This window comes from Capra hircus, chromosome 8, assembly GCF_001704415.2.
Source record: "Capra hircus breed San Clemente chromosome 8, ASM170441v1, whole genome shotgun sequence".
NCBI lineage: Eukaryota > Metazoa > Chordata > Mammalia > Artiodactyla > Bovidae > Capra > Capra hircus.
The window spans coordinates 100,008,239-100,026,696 of NC_030815.1; the positions used below are offsets into that span (position 1 = coordinate 100,008,239).

General features: G+C 38.6%; 1 protein-coding gene across 1 annotated transcript in view; it reads left to right on the forward strand.

The window, feature by feature from the left end:
• The window catches only part of MUSK (muscle associated receptor tyrosine kinase), a 92,936-nt gene that overhangs the window by 61,308 nt on the left and 13,170 nt on the right, over window positions 1-18,458 (forward strand). Inside the window, exons 9-10 of the mRNA XM_018052584.1 lie at window positions 8,483-8,489; window positions 15,994-16,257. Coding sequence (XP_017908073.1) covers window positions 8,483-8,489; window positions 15,994-16,257 — 271 coding nt within the window. The remainder of the gene's footprint in view (window positions 1-8,482; window positions 8,490-15,993; window positions 16,258-18,458) is intronic.

Genomic DNA, 18,458 nt, shown 5'->3' on the forward strand with positions numbered 1-18,458 from the left:
TGTCAGGTGTCAAAAGATGAGGGGGCATGGCATGGTTAGGTTATTCCAGGAGTCTGGAAAAGTTATGAAATTCTGGACAACAGCAACAATTAGTAAACAGAGAAGAGGAGAGATGCATGCAACCTATTAGGTAGATGGCAGGTCAGGAGAGAAAAGATAAGGTTTAAAAGTGTCTGAATGTGGTACAAGGAGTTTAGATGTGTCTGAGATTTTCAGGAAAATGTCTAGGACAAACAATAACAGATAAAACAAAAGAACATGAGAAGGTTCAAGAGATAATTAAATGATTACATTTTTGATGCCTTCAAATTACTTGGAATGATTCTAGTCTCACTATCTTATGTTTTGTTTGATAATTGATCAGGAGCCAGTGTTTAGTAAATATATATTTATATAACTATATCCATATGTTGATAATATGTGTATGTGCAGAGAGAGGGAGAAATAATTACATATGAATACTCAAATCCAAGAAAATAAACTGATCTAATCTAGCTTAACCTACACATCCACTGGTTAGAGGAGAAAATAAGTGTTGCTGATATGAAGATGCTAATTTCATTTCTGGTCATTATTCAGGCATTCAAAGATCAATTCCCCGCCACGTCTCTTCCTCTTCCTACTTTTATCTCTTCCTTACATGGAAAGAGAGAAGGAGTCTTGGATTTATGCAGTGGTGTCCTCTGGACCACCCTAGTCTTTGGTAAAGTCTACAGCTGTAGAACTAGTGAGCTCATCTCTTGGCTTGGTGGGAACCCAGAGGACCTCCCTGTCTGGCTCAGCCCCACTCAGGCTCTTCCTGTAGCAGTACAATCCTCTACATCTTGGTCAAATCCTTCATCAATTCCCTCTCTAGAGTCTATTATGCCACCTTTGCCCCTTGGTCACCTTGGCTGTCTCTGCAATGCCATACATGCTAAACTCCAAGTCAGCTCCTTCCTTATCCTTCTTGGGGCCTGTACCAACTTCTGAATCACTTTCATGTTATAAAAAAATCCAAAGAAGAGTAGACCACTAACTCAGTCCTGCTGTCTACCCAACTGTGTCATACTACCATTTCTGCATTAATGTGGCTGATCTCATGTCAGGTTAAAGGGCCCTTATAAGATTCTCTGTTTCTGGAGTCCCAGCTAAGTAGGAAAAACCCCTGCTTTATCTTTGGGTAATTTATCAATATATCTGTCTTCTAGAATTTTGGTCCAGAGAGAGGAACCTATAAAATGTGTACCTTAATTCACCTATTTCCCCCTTCTGCAATGTCATGTAGAATGAAACCAGCAATGATTTGACTTTAGTCAATGGGTTTGGAAAGTATGAGGTACCGTTTTTGAATAACACTCCCTTACACAGCTAATTCATAAAAAGCCACAAGACCCATTCGTTCATCCCCGATCTGTTTTTCCTGTTGCATCACACTTACTATGAGACTTCAAGCTCCTCTACTTTTCCTAAAATTTCCTCATGCACATTTAAAAAGGGTATCTCATGAATGCGATGGAATAGGACATCTGAACCCCATGAGAAGCCTGTCATTTTTCTCTCCTTAACCTGTTCATAGGACATCACCACATGGTCAACACCAAAATCAGATTGATTATATTATTCACAGCCAAAGATGGAGAAGCTCTATACAGTCAGCAAAAACAAGACTGGGAGCTGACTATGGCTCAGATCAAGAACTCCTTATTGCCAAACTCAGACTTAAATTGAAGAAAGTAGGGAAAACCACTAGACCATTTCAGGTATGACCTAAATCAAATCCCTTATGATTATACAGTGGAAGTGAGAAATAGATTTAAGGGCCTAGATCTGATAGATAGAGTGCCTGATGAACTATGGACTGAGGTTCGTGACATTGTACAGGAGACAGGGATCAAGACCATCCCCATGGAAAAGAAATGCAAAAAAGCAAAATGGCTGTCCAAGGAGGCCTTACAAATAGCTGTGAAAAGAAGAGAGGGGAAAAGCCAAGGACAAAACGAAAGATACAAGTATCTGAATGCAGAGTTCCAAAGAATAGCAAGAAGAGATAAGAAAGCCTTCCTCAGTGATCAGTGCAAAGAAATAGAGGAAAACAACAGAATGGGAAAGACTACAGATCTCTTCAAGAAAATTAGAGATACCAAGGGAACATTTCATGCAAAGATGGGCTCAATAAAGGACAGAAATGGTATGGACCTAACAGAAGCAGAAGATATTAAGAAGAGGTGGCAAGAATACACAGAACTGTACAAAAAAGATCTTCACGACCCAGATAATCATGATGGTGTGATCACTCACCTAGAGCCAGACATCCTGGAATGTGAAGTCAAGTGGGCCTTAGAAAGCATCACTACGAACAAAGCTAGTGGAGGTCATGGAATTCCAGTGGAGCTATTTCAAACCCTGAAAGATGATGCTGTGAAAGTGCTGCACTCAATATGTCAGCGAATTTGGAAAACTCAGCAGTGGCCACAGGACTGGAAAAGGTCAGTTTTCATTCCAATCCCAAAGAAAGGCAATGCCAAAGAATGCTCAAACTACCGCACAATTGCACTCCTCTCACACACTAGTAAAGTAATGCTCAAAATTCTCCAAGCTAAGATTCAACAATACATGAACCGTGAAATTCCAGATGTTCAAGCTGGTTTTAGAAAAGACAGGGGAACCAGAGATCAAATTGCCAACATCTGCTGGATCATCAAAAAAGCAAGAAAGTTCCAGAAAAACATCTATTTCTGCTTTATTGACTATGCCAAAGCCTTTGACTGTGTGGACCACAATAAACTGTGGAAAATTCTGAAAGAGATGGGAATACCAGACCACCTGACCTGCCTCTTGAGAAATCTGTATGCAGGTCAGGAAGTAACAGTTTGAACTGGGCATGGAACAACAGACTGGTTCCAAACAGAAAAAGGAGTATGTCAAGGATGTATATTGTCACTCTGCTTATTTAACTTCTATGCAAAGTACATCATGAGAAACGCTGGACTGGATGAAGCACAAGCTGGAATCAAGATTGCTGGGAGAAATATCAATACCCTCAGATATGCAGATGACACCACCCTTATGGCAGAAAGTAAAGAAGAACTAAAGAGCCTCTTGATGAAAGTGAAAGAGAAGAGTGAAAAGTTGGCTTAAAGCTCCACATTCAGAAAGCTAAGATCATGGCATCCGGTCCCATCACTTCATGGCAAATAGATGGGGAAACAGTGGAAATAATGTCAGACTTTATTTTTCCAGGCTCCAAAATCACTGCAGATGGTGATTGCAGCCATGAAATTAAAAGACGCTTACTTCTTGGAAGAAAAGTTATGACCAACCTAGATAGTATATTCAAAAGCAGAGACATTACTTTGCCAACAAAAGCCCATCTAGTCGAGACTATGGTTTTTCCAGTGGTCATGTATGGATGTGAGAGTTGGACTATAAAGAAAGCTGAGCACCAAAGAATTGATGCTTTTGAAGTGTGGTGTTGGAGAAGACTCTTGAGAGTCCCTTGGACTGCAAGGAGATCCAACCAGTCCATCCTAAAGTAGATCAGTCTTGAATGTTCATTGGAAGGACTGATGTTGAAGCTGAAATTCCAATACTTTGGCCACCTGATGTGAAGAGCTCATTTGAAAGGACCCTGATGCTGGGAAAGATTGAGGGCAGGAGAATAAGGGGATGACAGAGGATGAGATGGTGGGATGGCATCACTGACTCAGTGGACATGAGTTTGGTAAACTCTGAGATGTGGTGATGGACAATGAGGCCTGGCATGCTGCAGTCCATCCATGGGGTTGCAAAGAGTCAGACATGACTGAACAACTGAACTGAACTGAACCTGTTCTTTTCAGTCAAAGTTGCTAGATGCCTCATAAGTGTCCCCTTGTCATTATTTAGGAAACTACAGCTCAACTGTAGGGTGCTTCCTATTTCAGGCAATAGGGAACCAATATTCCAGGAAAGTAAGCCACTGTGGTGTAAAAGGGATGCACGGAACCACATTAATTCAGAATTACGTCAAAGCATGGTCTTATGCTTCCCAGATCTCTCAGGGCTCAGTCATGACTTCTGCTTTCTCCGTTTCTGTTTTTGGCATCTCTCTCCATTAGCCTCATTAGTGCTTCCCTGGTGGCTCAGATGGTAAAGCGTTGCCCTCAGTGAGGGAGGCCCGGGTTCAATCCCTGGGTTGGGAAGATCCCTTGGAGAAGGAAAATGCAACCCATCTAGTATTCTTGCCTGGAAAATCCCATGGACAGAGAACCCTGGTAGGCTACAGTCTATGGGGTCTCAAAGAGTCGGACACGACTGAGTGACTTCACTTTCTTTCTTTCTTTTCTCCATTAGCCTCTGAGGTCCAGAGCCTGATGCTTCCCCTTGACACTCTGGCAATGCTTCCTTACCGCAAACTCTCCTTTCTCCCTTTTCAGCCACCCCATCCTCCCCTGGTGTTTTGCAGTCAACGGTACTTTTTGTCACATTCTCTAGGTTTCACTTTGAAGCTTTTACTCCATCTGTTTATTTACTTATCCCAGCAGGAAAACTGGAAATGGAAAAATCTGTTCTAGGGCTCAGGATTATGTCTAATGATATTTCTAGTGTTTGAAAGAAAACAACAATAATAAAAATAAAGATCATCCTTCATTGTCCCCCAACTCTTCCATGCATATGCCCAGATTCATATGCATTATTTGGGAAACTTGATATACTTTTTCTGACTCATTTACATTTGCTGCTAGTCATCAAAAGGAGCCAGAAGAACTTTTGGATCCTCTCCCTATGAACCAGGAAGTTCCATTTCCCCTTCAGTCACAACCTCAAAAGGCTCAAGTTGCCATTTAAACTCACCAGGATGCCATGTTATTGGCAAGATGTCTGCGCTTTGTCCTCAGAACCCTCAGCCCTGTGACAGAGACCAGCAAGACAGCCCATGATCCCTGTAATGAGCATAGTCCTGGAAGAGCCAAAGGCCATCAAAATAGACACAGGTATTAATTCTATCAAACATTTAAAGAAGCCTTAACAGCAGTCTTTATTACCCTGATACCAATGCCAGAGAAGGGCAATACAAGAAAACCAAAGATCAATATCCCTGATGGATACAGTTGCAAAAATTCTCAATAAAATCCTAGCAAACCAAATTCAACAGCACATTAACAGAATCATGCTTCATGATCAAGTGGGATTTATCTCTGGGATGCAAGAATGGTTCAACATACACAAATCAGTTAATATTTGCCCTTATCTGACTTAATTCAGTTAGTGTGATAATCTCTAGGTTCATCCATGTTGCTTCAAAATGGCACTATTTCAGTCTTTTTTATGGCTATTATTCCATTATATATATATATATGTATGTACATATATATGTACATATATCCATACTTTTAAGGATAAAAATATGATCCTCTCAGTAGATGCAGAAAAAGCTTTTAACAAAATTCAACATACATTAAAAATAAGAACTCTCAGCAAATCGGATATAAGGAATGCACTCCAACCCAGTAAGTGCCATATATAACAAACCCACAGCCAATATCATACTCAATAGCAAAATATTACACACTTTTCCTCTAAGATCAGGAACATGACAGGAGTGCCCATTCTCACCATTTGTATTCAGCATCGTACTGGAAGTCCTAGCCCAAGCAATCAGGCAATTAAAAGAAATAAAAGGCATCCAAATTGGAAGGGAAGAAGTAAAATTGTCCCTGTTTGCAGAGGACCCAGTCTTATATATAGAAAATCCTAAAAACTCCACCAAAATCTGTTAGAACTAATCAATGAATTAAGTAAGTTCTACATATAAAATCAACATATGGAAATCAGTTGTTTTTTTATACACTAATATCTGAAGAAGAAATAAAGAAAAGTATCCCATTTACAATAGCACCAAAACAACAAAAAAAAAGTACTTAGTAATAAGTTTAACTTAGGAAGAGAAAGATCTGTACACTGAAAATTACAAGGCACTGATGACAGAAATTAAATATACAAATAAATCGAAGATATCCTGTATTCCCCTTGAGGAGGAAAATGGCAACTCACTCCAGTATTCTTGCCTGGAGAATCCCAAGGACAAAGGAGCCTGACAAGTTATAGTCCATGGGGTCGTAAAGAGTTGGACACAACTAAAGTGACTTAACATAACATCCTGTGTCCATAGATCAGAAGAATTAATATTGTTAAAAGGTCTACACCACCCAAAGCTATCTGTGGATTTCATATCAATTCAGTTCAGTTCAGTCGCTCAGTCGTATCCGACTCTTTGCAACCCCATGAATCGAAGCACGCCAGGCCTCCCTGTCCATCACCAACTCCCAGAGTTCACTCAGATTTCATATACTCCTATTAAAATTCCTATGACATTTTTCACAAAAATAGAACAAACAATTCTAAAATTGTATGGAATCAAAAAAGATCCCCAATAGTTAAGTAATTGTAAGAAAGAAGAACAAACGGAAGGCAACACACTTCCTGGTTTCAAACTATATTACAAAACTATAGTAACCAGAACAGTATAGAACTGGCATAAAAACAGACACCTAGACAAATGGAAATGAATCAAGATCCCAGAAATAAACTCACACATATATGTGAGTTGGCACATATATTTGTCCATTAATTTATGACAAAAAACCCAAGAATATACAATGGGGAAAAGATAGTCTTTTCCATGAATGGTATTGGGAAACAAGGTAACCACGTGCAAAAGATTCTATTTCTGTTCTGTAAATAAGTTCATTTGTATCAGAGTTTATATTCCACATATAAGTATCATATGATATTTGTCTTTATCTGACTTAATTCAGTTAATATAATAATCTCTAGGTTCATCCATGTTGCTGCAAAATGGCATTGTTACAGTCTTTTTTATGGCTGAGTATTATTCCATTATACATGTATGTATGTATGTATGTATGTATGTATATATATATATGACATTTTTATCCATTCATTTCATATTTTTATTTTCTATTTTTTGAGCTGATGTTTCACATTATTACAGAGAAAATATAACTTTGGACTCTGTTTCATAATAACCATAGCTAATTGAATACACCACCATGTTTCACATTCTCTGTCACGTCTCATAGTCACACTGTTGGGTCCCTTGCAATGTTCTCCACAATTGTGAGACCTGGGCTAACGTAGCAGGAGCACACAACTTCCTCTCCCACCCAGTGCTCCACCCACCATAGGCAGAGAGTGATCTTATCAACAAAACAGACCCCATCCCTCAGCATTTCATGGTGGTTTCATCTGGTTTCCAACTGATTAAAGGTGTTTGCTTTGGTTTTTAATAAAAGAGAAAAGAATAAATGAATAACAGCCAGTAGCTGCACTAAATTGCTACCAGCTGTCCCACAGCTAGTACCAAGAGGTAAGCATTCTTTTTATAATCACGCAGCTTTTTCATATTAGATTGGCTGTATGTCTGAGAAGAGAGCCAAAGTTTTATTGGCTTTTCCAGATAATTGAAAGGATACTACAAATATTGATGACTGTTGGAAATTTTTAGAATCTTAAAAATAACTAGTTTTGAGATAAAAGCACTTGCTTATAATTGCAAGGTTCTTGAAGCCCTTTCCTGCTCCCCATTCCCCCCACCCCTGACCAAAGAAAATGTGACTGGAGAAATCTCTGTATAAAACACATGGAGGTCTTGTGAATCATCCTTTGATTCTCTTAATATTCTTGAAAAGACTGAGCATCTTTAAACAACTTTGATTTTTTTGTCCTCTCACTTGCCATTGAAACAGAAGCCTATGTAAGTTTGATATCTCTTCCCAGCTTCCATGGCTGGGTTCCCTTTGGTGTTGGTTCATCTTCATGGTACAGAATCCTCTCTTCTTAAATTGAGGGCTTTTTCATATTCAGAACCTTGGTCTTTTCATGTTTCAGCAAGTTTCCTTGTCCAGCTGCTATTAGATTCTGTCTTTACCCGTTCTGAATTATATACCATTTTCTCTTTAAGAATTTCCTCATGTTTCTTCCATCTGTTCTACCCAGAAAATGTGGGGCCCCTTGTTAGAAAATTATTAAGTGTTTCAAGATGATCACAGCAGAACACTAAACTAAGCATGGAGCCCTTCTGAGTGTGAGACCCTGTATGACCACGTGAGGCCAGTGGGTCTGTGAAAATAATGGCTCCACCACCCATCCCCTCTTTCCTTTTCCTGTTCAGCCCTCCACTCCTTGCTTTCTTGTTGAAAAGTCCCTGGGTGGCAAACAGAGGGAAAATTGGACTATGATGCTGCCTAGGCTAATGATGCCATGGTTGACTCATCTTAAAAAGAATTCAGTTCCTAGAGACATTTAACATTTTCTTACTTTCCTTCTCCAAATATGCCTGTTAATATAGGATCTGGCCTCCTGCAGATGCAGAAAACTTTTCAGAAACTTAGAGGTATCAAAATTATCTCTTACAAGCCTTGAGATGAAAATGTACTAACCTTTGTTTCTTTTCTCCTTTACTTTGCTTTCCTGTGGAAACTTCCTTTCCTGGTACTAGAATGGAGGTAAGGTATTGTTATTACACCAATGTTTTGTTTTGCTTTGTTTGACATGCCATTTATTATCTATTATTTGTTGAGCACTATAATCTTTCAGAAACTCTCTAATTTCTAATCCTTTAAATACTTTCACAAAAAGGTGATGATGACGATAGGTACTATCTATTGAGTACTTACTACGTATCAGGCACTATGCTAAGAGTTCTACATACATTAAAAAAAATTTATCCTTGGGACATCCCTATGAAATAGGTACTATTATTATCCTTACTGTATGGAAAAGAAATTAAGAGAGTTACTTGGAATTGGAGACTATAAGTGACTCATACATCAAGTAAATGATAGGCTTGGAAAAGAGAAACAGCATTGACTCCCAAATGCTCCCTCATAGCTTTATCCTGCATATAAGAAAGTAACACCTTATAACATTCTGAAATTTACAATGTTTTATTTGCATAAATTGACTTTCATAAAAATTCTATGATGTGTGGTATCTATTTAAACCTAATTTTACAAATGATGAAATCAAGATTCAGAATGGTAGTGTGTACTCAATTGCTCAGTGATGTCCTACTCTTCGGCTTGTACTCTACTCCATGGATGGTAGCCCACAAGGCTCCTCTGTCCATGGAATTTTTCAGGAAAGAATACTGGAGCAAATTGCCATCTCCTACCTCAGTGGATCTTCCCAGTCCAGGGATGGAACCTGTGTCTCTTGAGTCTCCTGCATTGGCAGGTGGATTCTTTACCATCGTGCAACCTGGAAGCCCCCATCAAAATGGTTAATTAAAATAATAATAATAGTTAAGTTCTGCAGACATTTTAAACACCACTTTTCTCATATTCATATTTCAGCAACTTTATGGGACAAGAACTACCATCCTCTTTCTTTATATGAGGCACCTGAGGCACAAAGAGCTGTCCAGACCACATAGTTAACTACAAAACCTCAATCTGAGCTCAGATCAGTTCAGTCGCTCAGTCGTGTCCTACTCTTTGCGACCCCATGAATCGCGGCACGCCAGGCCTCCCTGTCCATCACCTACTCCCAGAGTTCACTCAGACTCACGTTCATTGAGTTCGTGATGTCATCCAGCCATCTCGTCCTCGGTCGTCCCCTTCTCCTCCTGCCCTCAATCCCTCCAAGCACCAGAGTCTTTTCCACTGAGTCAACTCTTCACATGAGGTGGCCAAAGTAGATAGTCAGAGTCAAAAACACAGATTCATAACTATAATGCTAACCCATTTAACACATTAGACAGGACCTACAACTCAAGCCATTGATTGTAATTCCATGGAATGAAATCATTCATAGCATAAATAATAATTCATAGCCTAAGAAAATTTAGTGTGTTCTCAATCTTTCTTCCAATTCATATAGCTTTGATGTATTTATTTACCTGATAAGTAAAATTATCAGGTATTTGAGAATTAGGTGGCTTCACCTATTTGAGAATTAGGTGGCTATCACAGTTCTAAGAGACAGCATACTGACCTGAAGGATACAATAGAGAAGCTGAATAGTTACTGAAGAGATATGTGGCATATACATGGAAAAATGTAAATTGAAATGCAGGTCACCGGTAGAAGAGATGGCATCTTTCATTCATTCATCCCTTTAGCACGCCTGTCTTCTCTATGCATCTTTAAGCCACTCACTCTAAGAAACTTCCCTGGGGGTCCAGTGGTTAAAAAACCACCTTGCAATGCAGGGGACGCAGGTTTGATTTCTGGATGGAGAACTAAGATCCTACGTGCCACAGAGCAATTCAACCCACATGCTGCAACTACTGAGCCCATGTGCTCTGGAACCCACGTGACACAACTAGAGAGTTTCATGCACTGCGGTGAAAGATTGCACATGATGCAATGGAGATCCCGCACGCCACAAAGAACACCTGATGCAGCCAAATATAAAGAAATACGATTACGCTGTTAAAACCAAAACAAAACACTAACTCTAATTCTGGCGCTATATTGGAAAGTGGAGAAACAAAAGAAATTTTATGTATTCTTTGCACCCAAGGAATTGACATTTTACTAGGAGACATATACATACACACACTGGGTCTGGAAGATCCTCTGGGGAAGCAAATGGCAACCCACTCCAGTACTCTAGCCCAGAAAATCACATGGACAGAAGACCCAGGTGGGCTACAATCAAGGAACTTTGCAAAGAGTTGGACATGACTGAGTGATTAAGCACGCATGCACACATACACACACACACCTATACAAATTACAGAACCACATAATAATGGAAGCATGCACAAACCCTACGCGCTCAAGGACAGAAATCATTCACATAGAACTAAATGCAAATGAAAATTTTTAACTGATTATAGTCAAATAAATGCTAACTAAAGAAACTCCCATACCATTTTTCACTTGTGATAACACAAGGAACTTTGGTTTTCTGCAAAGGACAAGACAGGAAGTATAGGGATTTGTGGGCCATACAGTTACTGTTGCAACTACTCAGCTCTGCTATGGCAGCACAAAAGCAACCAAAGACAATTGGAAATGGATGAACTGGGCTGTGTTCCAATAAAACATAACTTCTGGATACTGAAATTTGAATTTCATATAATTTTCACTTCTTTTGATTTCTTCGACCATTCAAAAATATAAATACCATTTTTAACGCACAGGTGATATAAAAAGGGGCAGAGCGCCAAGTTTGTCCTGTGGGTTCTATTTGCTGACCCCTATCTTAGAGAATGTGCGTGCATGTGTGCTAAGTGTCCAGCTCTTCACCACGCTATGGACTGTAGCATGCCAGGCTCCTCAATCCATGGAGGAATACTGGAGTGGGTTGTCATGCCCTCTTCCAAGGGATCTTCCTGACCCAGGGACCCAATTTGCGTCTCCTGCACCTCCTGCATTGCAGGCAGATTCTTTACCTCTGAGCCACACAATCATACACAAAGGCATTAGACATGAAAGGATAAAAACAATGCCAGTTTGCTTTGGAGACTGAGGGTGATGCAGAGCCTTGACCATTGCATAAATACAATGAGAGGCTGGGCAGTTGCTATATAACAAAGATGTGTCACCATCGAAGGAGAGGTACAGTTCTCACATGGGACGGCAGGAAAAGAAGGTGCGGCATTTCCACCGAGGTAGTGGGGTTGTCCCCACCAACCATGGCACGGCTGGTCATCTGAATGTGCCATTGGATAATGTATTCAATGGGAGCAGATGTCTCTCTCATAGAAACTGGAACATCACATTTTAAAACAGTGGACCCTTGAATAAGTCAGTGGTTAGGGGTACCAATCAGTATCTTATAGCCTACCCTATGTCTATGTGGTTCCTCCATATCCACATTTTGCATCCTTGGATTCAACTAACCACGCACGGGATGATATAGGACTGTAGTATTTATTGAAAAGAACTGTGTATAAGTGGATCCAAGTAATTCAAACCTGTATTGCTCAAGGGTCAACTGTATTCTACTGAAAGGGAGTCACACATGCTAAAGCAGAGAGAAAATAAAAGCAAAAATGCAGTAAGAATCCTTCAAATATTTCATTTGCTCAAGGAGAGGTGCCTGTTACAAGAGAAACTAGAAAGGCTGGGATCAAACATCAGTTGCTGACTCCAAAAAAGAAACTATACAGAAAGAGAGGTCAGTCAGGTTTAGTTTGTCAGGAGGCGAGAGAGGGACTGACTGCAAGTGCCATATTAACTAGAAGTTTTGGAGGAAGTTTGGCAGATTATTCCGAAATGACCAGCACTCTGTGAACAGATCCCTGCAACCTCTGTCCCATTGCTGAATGGGCAACAGGACCAGCTGCCTCTGCTGTCGCTCCATCTGCAGTCTCAAGAGCTACATGTGGACAAACATGACTTCAGCTGGACAGAAAGGGGACTCATCACTTGCAAAAGGCAGAAGGCACCAATGGAAATTTTTTGCATTCATCTTTTTCCTAGGTTTTGCTGTGAGCTCCTTAAAAGAAATTTTTAAGTGATAAGGTTAGGAGGTTGAGGGGAAAACAATGGTCCAATTGGCTTCCATATCTGCCCTCAGAAATTTGATCATCACATAAAATTTGAGGTTTATAAGTTGCCAAAATAAGGGAGATATATTACATAGTATACATACACACACACACACACACACACACACACATATACTTGATGCTAAATATCCCTTGTCTTGTGGGCTAATAAAGCAACGATAATCTATGAAAGCTGTCTTTAATGCTCACAAAACATCAGCAAGACACAGAAAATTAGCAAGAACACACACTTTGTATGGTTTTTCCCAGGATGCAAACGGTTTTCACAAGCTGGTTATCGTCAAGCTGGTATGAAGACAAACCAAAATTAAAACCAAGATCTTCTCCCTTCTATTAAATGCCTATTCTGCTTTTTCTTTTCTTTTTTCCTTTTGCATTTTGTAGCTAGTGCTCAAAAATCAATGAGGACTCAGTGCTATTAATTCACACTGAGGTTGTTCTAAAGATTTTTCTAGGGCTTTTTAAAAGAAAAGCAGCAGAAATTCAGAGAAAAGAATTGGTTAATTCATTATTAATAACCCTTATCTCTAAGGCTACTTTCATTAACTTTTCCTTTGTGTAATTTTTCTTAGTTTCCAATGTTTTTTTCAAAAAAATGGTTTTGCTTATGTAATTAAAGAACAAAATCATGAACTTTTCATTTAAAAATATTAATGGAAAAATAAAGAAGTGTTATTCAATAGTTATCATATGACAATGAAACACAGATGATTAATTCTCAACTCAGACAGACCAGGAGAAATAAATATTTAACTTTTACATGATACATTTTTTTTAAGTGAAAATAGTCACCCTTCCTCTCTTTTTAAGGAAGGATTATTAATATGTATGACATTTTGTAAAACAGTTTGAGTTACTCCCAGTTATTAGGTATTATTATTCAGTTTCTTAAAGCACAGTATGCTTACTTCTCTTGAACTTTCTTAGGTTTCCTTAGGAAATCCTTACCTTGGGTTTCTCAGAAGTTGAGTCATGAGCTATTTCTGGTGTTTTCTCAACCTTATAGGGCCCAGGTTTTCTTGGGAGTTTTGTGTTCCCTTATTCAAAACCTTCATTTTTAAAACCCCCAATAAACTACAAGTAATACAATAAAATTCATGTTAACTAATTAGTAAAATGCTAATATGAATTAGAAAATGATTCTATATTAGAAAACATTATTTTAAAATATAATATTTCATGGAAGTTCATTGCTTTACCTGAATGAGTTGTATCTCATTTAATAGATTTGCTTCAAAGACAAATCGATGATAATTTCAAATCAATTTTTCAAATTCAGATGAGATCTGTTAGCAGTTAAAACGCTTCAATTAAATAAATTCCAGTTGTTTAATTTTCTTTTCTTGAAATCCTTTATATAAAGATAATGAAATGCTAAATTCCAACAGATGTACAAATCTAAATGAGAAAGCAACTTGAATTCGCATCACTGTTAACAACACATCTGATGGAAGGCATAAAGACATGTTGAGACCATTACAGTGCCTGCACGTAATAAGTGCTCAATAAATATTTGTCAAGTGAGTATCAGTTCAGTTCAGTTCAGTCGCTCAGCCGTGTCTGACTCTTTGCGACCCCATGAATCGCAGCACGCCAGGCCTCCCTGTCCATCACCAACTCCCAGAGTTCACGCAGACTCATGTCCATCGAGTCCGTGATGCCATCCAGCCATCTCATCCTCTGTCATCCCCTTCTCCTCCTGCCCTCAATCCCTCCCACCATCAGAGTCTTTTCCAATGAGTCAACTCTTCGCATGAAGTGGCCAAACTACTGGAGTTTCAGCTTCAGCATCATTCCTTCCAAAGAAATCCCAGGGCTGATCTCCTTCAGAATGGACTGGTTGGATCTCCTTGCAGTCCAAGGGACTCTCAAGAGTCTTCTCCAACACCACAGTTCAAAAGCATTAATTCTTCGGCACTCAGCTTTCTTCGCAGTCCAACTCTCACATGCATACATGACCACTGGAAAAACCATAGCCTTGACTAGACGGACCTTTGTTGGCAAAGTAATGTCTCTGCTTTTGAATATGCTATCTAGGTTGGTCATAATTTTTCTTCCAAGGAGTAAGCATCTTTTAATTTCATGGCTGCAGTCACCATCTGCAGTGATTTTGGAGCCCAAAAAATAAAGTCTGACACTGTTTCTACTGTTTCCCCATCTATTTTCCATGAAGTGATGGGATCGGATGCCAAGATCTTTGTTTTCTGAATGTTGACTTTTAAGCCAAATTTTTCACTCTCCTCTTTCACTTTCATCAAGAGGCTTTTTAGTTCCTCTTCACTGTCCTCCATAAGGGTGTATAGGAGCTATAATTCTCAGCACTGCATTAAGGGAAGAGTAGATATGTGGAGAAAGCATCAGCAGTATTTTCATTTTCCTTAGTGTCCTCTTCAATCATTATAACAGATAAGTTTTTAATCTTATTTTTATGCCAGTACTTTTATTACCCATGAATAAATACATAATAACCTGGGTCCAGGATAATTATTTACATCACTTTACAGAATATGGCATCTTAAGTGACCAGATGACTTTCCCTAAGACATTTGGTGAGAAAATGGCAAAATTGAAGATGCTACTTAGCTCCTCTGAGAGTCATAGAGACTCTTATCTGAGAGTCCAGTGCTTTCTCCTCCCTGTGTGTCTTTCTTCTTATTCTTTAATGGAATGTTTGGAAGATGTGTGGGTGGTAGGATCTGAATATTGAAGATGTGTGCCACAAAATTAAAATGCTTACCTATCATAACATTTAAATAAACTAAGGGAGAATTCAATGGACAGAGGAGCCTGGAGGACTAGAGTCCAGGGGGTCACAAAGAGTCAGACATGACTGAGCAACTATCGCTTTGCTTCCCTTGAGGCTCAGTTGGTAGAGTCTGCCTGCAATGCAGGAGATCTGGGTTCATACCCTGGGTTGGGAAGATCCCCTGGAGAAGGGAATGACAACCTTCTCCAGTATTCTTGCCTGGAGAATCCCATGGACAGAGGAGTGTGGCAGGGTACAGTCCATGGGGCCACAAAGAGTCAGACACAACTAAGTGACTTTCACTCTTCACTTCTCATGTTCATAAAGCTGCAAGTTTTGGGATCAGACCAATTACTACACACAGTCACTTATTAATCATCATGATGGATGTGTTTTGTAGATGTATTTGTTGCTACGTCAGCTTATTTGTAAGAAATGTGGAGTCATATTTTATTTATGATGGAAATAATAAAAAATACTCCCACACATTCTGGCCTTGAGAGTTTCCAAAGCTTTCCACATGGTTATCAATTTGGATCTTCATCATAACCTCTGGAGTAGCCAGAGGTAATATAATTGCTGCTGGAAATGACAATATTCAGATGGAACATTTCAACAAATTTGCCAGTACATCTTCTATTTCTGTGATGCAGATGTGGAAATGGAAAATAAACAAAAAGGCAGATTAAATGCTCAGAAACAGCATGTGATCCAGAATGTTGTTCACTGCTTCTTTCAGCAAGCCACAGAAAGATAACAAAGGCTACTGCGCCCAGTACAGAGGGGAGGTGTGCAATGCTGTCCTGGCAAAAGACGCTCTTGTTTTCTTCAACAACTCCTACGCAGACCCTGAGGAGGCCCAAGAACTACTGGTTCATACTGCCTGGAATGAACTGAAAGCAGTGAGCCCATTCTGCCGGCCAGCTGCTGAAGCTTTGCTGTGTAACCACATCTTCCAAGAATGCAACCCTGGAGTGGTACCTACTCCTATACCCATTTGCAGGTAAAATTAACAAATAAATGAATGGGGAAATTCTGTTTGTCTGCAAACAGGGAAAGTTTTCAAAAGAGGAAGTTGTAATGTACAGGAGTAAAGGCAAAAACTGGCGTTTGTCCAGACTACAAGGTAATTAATTGGACAAAATTCTTACCCTGTAAATCCCTGATGGATGATACATTATTATACATGGGACTTCCCTGGTGACTCAGATGGTAAAGAATCCACCTGCAATGCAGGAGACCTGGATTTGATCGCTGGATCAGGAAGATCCCCTGGAGAAGGGAATGGCAACCCACTCCAGTATTCTTGCCTGGAGAATTCCATGGACATAGGAGCTTGGCGGGCTACAGTCCATGGGGTCACAAAGAGATGGACACAACTGAGCAACTAATGCTTTAACACTGAGCTAGAAAATATCATAAAAGGTATAATATTCTATGATATTTGTTATTGTTTACATCATTTTCATATTCATAGCTATCCCTACGTTCTAGGGAGTAAAAACCAAAATCCCAAACTAACATGGATTTCATTGGTAAACCAAGATAGAGAAAATAAAGACTATAAAGTGTTTCAACATTATTTGTCAATAAACATGAGATCTTGGTGAGCATTTCAGAATATCAAGATACATTCCACCTAATATTCTAATCTAAGTACTGACACTCTTGTCTCATGGGAGGGGTGGAAGTAGTTATAAGTATTTTATTTCTTTAAATCCCCCATACCCTTTAAGCACTGAAATTTATAAATTCAAATTCAACAGAACTATCTTTGCCTCTATTTACATTTTATATAGCAAAGATAGGAATCGATATGAATTTTGAGCTAACTAGAACAAAGTTCAAACAGTGTTTGTACTATTTTCTAGATGTATATCAGCTGGGCTAAATTCAGTTTCCTCATTTGCAAGATAGAGTTGACAAGAATAAAAGATAAACTGCATCGATGGCATATATTAGAAACTGGATAGATGCTGTTTACTTGTCAAGGAAACAGGAAGACTATCAACGTAGAACATTTCCATCTGTTTCAATGAAACCAGGAACTATCTAAATACTGCAATAGTTTTTAAGTACTCTATTTAGCATACAAGGACTATGGAGAGGTTATTAAAACACAGTGCTCCTTCTTCAACTTACTGCAGATTTTGAAGGTTTGGAGACATTTTAAGACTAATACAATTTGTTATTTCTTCAGTTAAGAGTATGTTTTCATCAGATATGACATCTAGATATCTCTTGGGGAACAACCAGAATTAAATTGAAGTGTCCTTCGTACGCTAGAACAAAATAAACTTATTGAGTAACTTTTCAACATTTACGCCCTAGACCAGTTTACATGCTTAGGCCACAGATGTCCTTTCTCAGGATTGAATATAACTTACATTTTTTTTAGAAAAAAAAAATTTGTTCTTTTTCAGAAAAAAAATCTCTTTCATTGAGATGTCAAATTTATTAGAATAGCGTAATTATCTCTTAAATCTGTGAGCCATTAAATGTTTTTTCCTAATTCCAGTTGCTATTTAAACAAGTATTTTAAATCTGAAACTTGTTTCAATTTTTTAATCCTTATAAACAATTTATTAATATTGGGGTCAAAAAATAAGTCTAGAAATTTTCACGTTATTGTTTTTTCTCTCAAATATAATCAATAATTGTTTAAAAATTAGACATTTAAAGAGGCTTGGTGTCTGCTTTTAAGGTACAAAATTCATATAGATTATATAGGTGTTAGTGTCATGAGTAATTAAGTTGTCCGATCCTTTCTGCTGTTAAATGAGTTTTGCCTGTTTGATTCAATGCAATAAACCCTTCCACAATAACTGTTTAATTCTAAGAAAAATTTCCTGCAGTCCGGTAACTTCTGCTTTTTGTACCAACAACATTAGGATTAAAATTGGGCTCGCTGTAGAAAACTAGTAAGTTTGCTCTTCAGATATTCTCATTTTGTCTCCTTGCACTTGAATTATATCTTTTATAATAGTTTCTGTTTGCCTTGATATTTCAAGGTGGTTCAGAAGTCTCCAACCACATTACATTTTACTACTACTTATGTGTAAGACTTTTAAACACATACTATTCATCATGGTTTTCTAATCATAAACAATAACTTGATCATTTGAGCCTCTTTCAATGGATGATAAGGAATTTCATTTATTCAGTAAACATTTATTGAGCTCCTACTGGGCTCTAAGCACTATT